Source organism: Salmo salar, chromosome ssa25, assembly GCF_905237065.1.
Source record: "Salmo salar chromosome ssa25, Ssal_v3.1, whole genome shotgun sequence".
NCBI lineage: Eukaryota > Metazoa > Chordata > Actinopteri > Salmoniformes > Salmonidae > Salmo > Salmo salar.
In genome coordinates this window covers 7,947,216-7,953,215 of record NC_059466.1, presented here as the reverse complement: position 1 = coordinate 7,953,215, position 6,000 = coordinate 7,947,216, and the positions used below count along the sequence as shown (strand labels likewise).

The window sequence follows — 6,000 nt, the reverse complement described above, 5'->3', positions numbered from 1 at the left end:
GAGATCTTGCATGGAGCCCCAGGTCGAGGGAGATTGACAGTTCTTCTGTGTTTCTTCCATTTGCGAATAATCGCACCAACTGTTGTCACCTTCTCACCAAGCTGCTTGGCGATGCTCTTGTAGCCCATTCCAGCCTACAATCTTGTCCCTGACATCCTTGGAGAGCTCTTTGGTCTTGGCCATGGTGGAGAGTTTGGAATCTGACTGATTGATTGATTCTGTGGACAGGTGTCTTTTATACAGGTAACAAGCTGAGATTAGGAGCACTCCCTTTAAGAGTGTGCTCCTAATCTCAGCTCGTTACCTGTATAAAAGACACCTGGGAGCCAGAAATCTTTCTGATTGAGAGGGGGTCAAATACTTATTTCCCTCATTAAAATGCAAATCAATATTTTTACATTTTTGACATGCGTTTTTCTGGTTTTTTGTTGTTATTCTGTCTCTCACTGTTCAAATAAACATACCATTAAAATTATAGACTGTCAGTGGGCAAACGTACAAAATCACCAGGGGATCAAATACTTTTTTCCCTCACTGTAACTCGTTCTTCCTTTCCTGTGGCAGTCCTCATGAGAGCCAGTTTCATCATAGCGCTTGATGGTTTTTGCGACTGCACTTGAAGAAACTTTCAAAGTTCTTGACATTTTCCGTATTGACTGACCTTCATGTCTTAAAGTAACGATGGACTGTTGTTTCTCTTTGCTTATTGGAGATGTTCTTGCCATAATATGGACGTGGGCTTTTACCAAATAGGGCTATCTTCTGTATACCAACTATACCTTGTCACAACACAACTGATTGGCTCAAACACATTAAGAAGGAAAGAAATTCCACAAATTAACTTTTAACAAGGCACACCTGTTAATTGAAATGCAATCCAGGTGACTACCTCGTGAAGCTGTTGAGAGAATGCCAAGAGGGTGCGAAAAGCTGACATCAAGGCAAAGGGTGGCTACTTTGAAGAATCTCAAATTTAAGATATATATTGATTTGTTTAACACTTTTTTGGTTACTACATGATTCTATATGTGTTATTTCATAGTTTTGATGTGTCCACTATTATTGTACAATGTAGAAAATAGTAAAAATAAAGAAATATCCTGGAATGAGTAGGTCTGTCCAAACTTTTGACTCGTCCCTTCAAAATTATTTGGCAATCAGCATTTATTCCAAAAATACTGTTTCCACCATCATTGTAGCAATAAGGAATGTTCAGCAAAAGTAAAATCCACCCCTGTCAAATGGATAAAAATGTTGTCGATATATATCTTCCGTTTCCATTACACATAGCTTGCTTTTGTCAAATAAACCTGGGTCATTGGTTAACCTGCCTATTGTCTATCAAACATGTGGTGCACCTGACTCACTCTATAAACATATTTGTCAGGATCAGTACCTCATTTCAGTCAATGTCTTTAGACCTTAAGTCACTGTCCATATTAGGACATCTTCTAAATGCAGTGTCCATGTTAGGACAGTGTCACACATCCATTGAAGATATGGACACCGTACAGGCTGGAGAACCTTTCACTGAAACACAGGCTGAGTCCAAAACCTGGACCACAGTCTTGATGAGACCAAACCAGCCAATCATAGGCTCTGTCAGCAGAAAATGGAGGATGGGTGCAGGAGGAAGGGAATAAACATGAGGGAGAGGCTGTGTAGTGGGATTAGAGATGAGGCAGCAGAGGGAACTCTTTTTCTGGAACTCTGTTTCTTCTGACGCGGTCCATTACAGAGGGGTGTGTTGCAGCAGCTGATGCACACTGAGTTGAGTTTCCCCGTGCAGAACTGCTGGTAGCCAGAGGAGGCGATGAGGCAGGCACCAGACGAGGCGCAGGACTTGCGGTAGTGTTTTCCTGGAACAAGGACGGAAACATCGCCATTAGATACTGTATGCCAAGATACTTATAACACACCTCTGAGCTAAGCTGAGCTGTACTACACTGTGGGCTTGGTCAGCCATCCACCATAGTTGCTGGAACCGGGCTGGTCAGGACAATGTGAAAATAAAATACAGTTTGAATCAGGCAACAGTCTGTGTGATTGTTTATGGAAAGCAAATCTACGCATAAAATGTGTGGATTATCAGAGGAGTTAGAGGAGGACTAATAATGAATACATTTTAATAAATTGTAATAAATTGTAATACAGTGCACAGACAAGTTATTAGATCTGTTGTTAGACATGAAGGAACATTTGGAAAATCACCCATCAATCGATTTCTCGATCTCTATATACAGTATGTGGCATAACTAAAACATTTATCCAGGGTTCGGGCACTCCAACTAGACGGTGTGGTCAAGGTGAGGCTTCTTTACTAATTCAGTGATCCATAGTGAATCTACAATCTGTGTCTTCAAAAAGAAAACCAATTCTCACGTAATGGAGTCAGGTACAGTATGCCCTCTTCAGTACCTTGTTACCAAACGCTCAATAGCAGAAAGTGGTCCTCCTGACTCACAGAAGATGCATTAGTCATCATTCTGAGATAACAGTCAGTCCATGAAAATTACAATTACAAGGTATGCACCAATAATCACCTGGATGGCTATGTATTCGTATGCCTTCGAGTTGATTCTCTTGAAGATTGTTACCCTTGGCAGTGTCCATTGGTTTTGCATGAAGGTTCTCAAGGCCACTGAATTTCTGTTATGTTCAAGATATCGGGCTCTTGAGAATGATTATGTTAAGAATTTTTCAGAGGATGATTTTTCTACAGATAGTCTGGTGTAGTATAATCATATTGTGAGAGAACATTGGGTGTGGCAGTGCTTATCTTTTAGAGTACAATGTACATGTAGACCTGTGGCATACAATACAGGGAAGACGAAAATTTGCTGAGTCTGAGAGTGATACTTACACTAAATTACCAAAAGTATGTGGACACCTGCTCATCGAACATCTCATTCCAAAATCATGGTCATGAATATAGAGTTGGGAAGGCTTTCCACTAGATGTTGGAACATTGCTGTGGGGACTTGCCTCCATTCAGCCACAAGAGTGTTAGTGAGGTCGGACACTGATGTTGGGCGATTAAGCCTGACTCGCAGTCGGCATTCCAATTTATCCCAAAGGTGTTCGACGGGGTTGAGGTCAGGGCTCTGTGCAGGCCTGTCAAGTTCTTCCACACCGTTCTCGATAAACCATTTCTGTATGGCCCTTGATTTGTACATGGGGGCATTGTCATGCTGAAACAGGAAAAGGCCTTCAACAAACTGTTGCCACAAAGTTGGAAGCACAGAATCGTTTAGAAGGGCATTGTATGCTGTAGCATTAAGATTTCCCTTCACTGGAACTAAGGGGCCTAGCCCAAATTATGAAAAACAGCGCATTTCCACTGCTCCAGAGTCCAATGGTGGCGATCTTTACACAACTCCAGCCGACACTTAGCATTGCACAAGGTGATCTTAGGCTTGTGTGCTGCTGCTCGGCCATGGAGACCAATTTCATGAAGCTCACGATGAACAGTTATTGTGCTGGTGTTGCTTGCAGAGGCAGTTTGGAACTCAGAAGTGAGTGTTGCAACTGAGGACAGACGCGCTGTGCACTTCAGCACTCGGCGGTCCCGTTCTGTGAGCTTGTGTGGCCTACCACTTCACAGATGAGCCATTGTTGCTCCTAGACATTTCCACTTCACAATAACAGCACTTACAGTTGACCGGGGCAGCTCTAACAGGGCAGAAATTTGATGAACTGACTTGTTGGATAAAGGTGGCATCCTATGACGGGCCACGTTGTAAGTCACTGAGCACTTCAGTAATGCCATTCTACTGCCAATGTTTGTCTATGGCGATTTCATGCCTTTGTGCTCGATTTTATACACTTGTCAGCAACAGGTGTGGCTGAAATAGCCAAATCCACTAATTTGAAGGGGTGTCCACATACTTTTGTATATATAGTGTATGTGAATAACCAGTGTCAACAGGACATGCAAAGCAAAGCATGAAATGCAGTTATAGGGAGAGGCTTAACTCAACGCGGAGAACAGTGTCATAAAGAAATTGTTTACAGTTGGTGTTCCATTTACAAAGACAATATTGTAATTCCACTTACAGTGAGGGAAAAAAGTATTTGATCCCCTGCTGATTTTGTACGTTTGCCCACTTACAAAGAAATGATCAGTCTATAATTTTAATGGTAGGTTTATTTGAACAGTGAGAGACAGAATAACAACAAATAAATCCAGAAAAACGCATGTCAAAAATGTTATAAAATGATTAGCATTTTAATGGGGGAAATAAGTATTTGACCTTTCTGCAAAACATGACTTAGTACTTGGTGGCAAAACCCTTGTTGGCAATCACAGAGGTCAGACGTTTCTTGTAGTTGGCCACCAGGTTTGCACACATCTCAGGAGGGATTTTGTCCCACTCCTCTTTGCAGATCTTCTCCAAGTCATTAAAGTTTCAAGGCTGACGTTTGGCAACTCGAACCTTCAGCTCCCTCCACAGATTTTCTATGGGATTAACCTGTTATGGCTAGGGGGCAGTATTTTCACGGCTGGATAAAAAACGTACCCGATTTAATCTGGTTACTACTCCTGCCCAGTAACTAGAATATGCATATAATTATTGGCTTTGGATAGAAAACACTCCAAAGTTTCTAAAACTGTTTGAATGGTGTCTGTGAGTATAGCAGAACTCAAATGGCAGGTCAAAACCTGAGAGATTCCTTTACAGGAAGTGGCCTGTCTGACCATTTCTTGAACTTCTTTTCCATCTCTATCTTTTACAAAGGATCTCTGCTCTAACGTGACACTTCCTACGTCTTCCATGGGCGCTCAGAGCCCGGGAAAAAAACAGAATGTCGTCATCCCAGCCCCAGGCTGAAACACATTATCGCCTTTCTCAAGTGGCCGATCAAGGGACTGTGGGCATTAGGCGCGTGCCCTGGCCGCCCCCGTCTTTGTGATTTTTCCCCTGTTTGCCGAAAAGGAGATTCCCGGTCGGAATATTATCGCTTTTTTACGAGATAAATTGCATAAAAATTGATTTTAAACAGCAGTTGACATGCTTCGAAGTACGGTAACGGAATATTTAGAATTTTTTTGTCACGAAATGCGCCATGCGCACGACCCTGATTTACCATTTCGGATAGTGTCTGGGACGCACGAACAAAACGCCGCTATTCGGATATAACGATGGATTATTTTGGACCAAACCAACATTTGTTATTGAAGTAGCAGTCCTGGGAGTGCATTCTGACGAAGACAACAAATGGTAATCAAACTTTTATAATAGTAAATCTGATATTGGTGAAGGCTAAACTTGCCGGGTGTCTAAATAGCTAGCCCGTGATGGCTGGGCTATGTACTTAGAATATTGCAAAATGTGCTTTCACCAAAAAGCTATTTTAAAATCGGACATATCGAGTGCATGTATCTATAATTCTTCTATAATTCTTAAAATAATTGTTATGCTTTTTGTGAACGTTTATCGTGAGTAATTTAGTAAATTGTTAGCAAATTCCCCGGAAGTTTGCGGGGGGTATGCTAGTTCTGAACGTCACATGCTAATGTAAAAAGCTGGTTTTTGATATAAATATGAACTTGATTGAACAAAACATGCATGTATTGTATAACATAATGTCCTAGGTGTGTCATCTGATGAAGATCATCAAAGGTTAGTGCTGCATTTAGCTGTCTTCTGGGTTTTTGTGACATTATATGCTAGCTTGAAAAATGGGTGTCTGATTATTTCTGGCTTGGTACTCTGCTGACATAATCTAATGTTTTGCTTTCGCTGTAAAGCCTTTTTGAAATCGGACAGTGTGGTTAGATAAAGGAGAGTCTTGTCTTTAAAATGCTGTGAAATAGTCATATGTTTGAAAAATTGAAGTTTTTGTATTTTTGAGGAATTTGTAATTCGCGCCACGCCTATCATTGGATATTGGAGCAGGTGTTCCGCTAGCGGAACGTCTAGATGTAAGAGGTTATTAAGGTCTGGAGACTGGCTAGGCCACTCCAGGACCTTAACCTCCTTTGTGTTTTGGGTCATT

The 6,000-nt window shown here is 41.5% G+C and overlaps 1 protein-coding gene across 1 annotated transcript in view; it reads right to left on the bottom strand.

The window, feature by feature from the left end:
• Positions 1 to 1,081: 1,081 nt before the first annotated feature.
• Positions 1,082 to 6,000, bottom strand: part of LOC106586087 (ly6/PLAUR domain-containing protein 1-like) — a 50,668-nt gene continuing 45,749 nt past the window's right edge. The window contains exon 3 of the mRNA XM_014172948.2: positions 1,082 to 1,859. Within this exon, the coding sequence (XP_014028423.1) occupies positions 1,603 to 1,859 (257 nt within the window). The 3' untranslated portion in view covers positions 1,082 to 1,602. The remainder of the gene's footprint in view (positions 1,860 to 6,000) is intronic.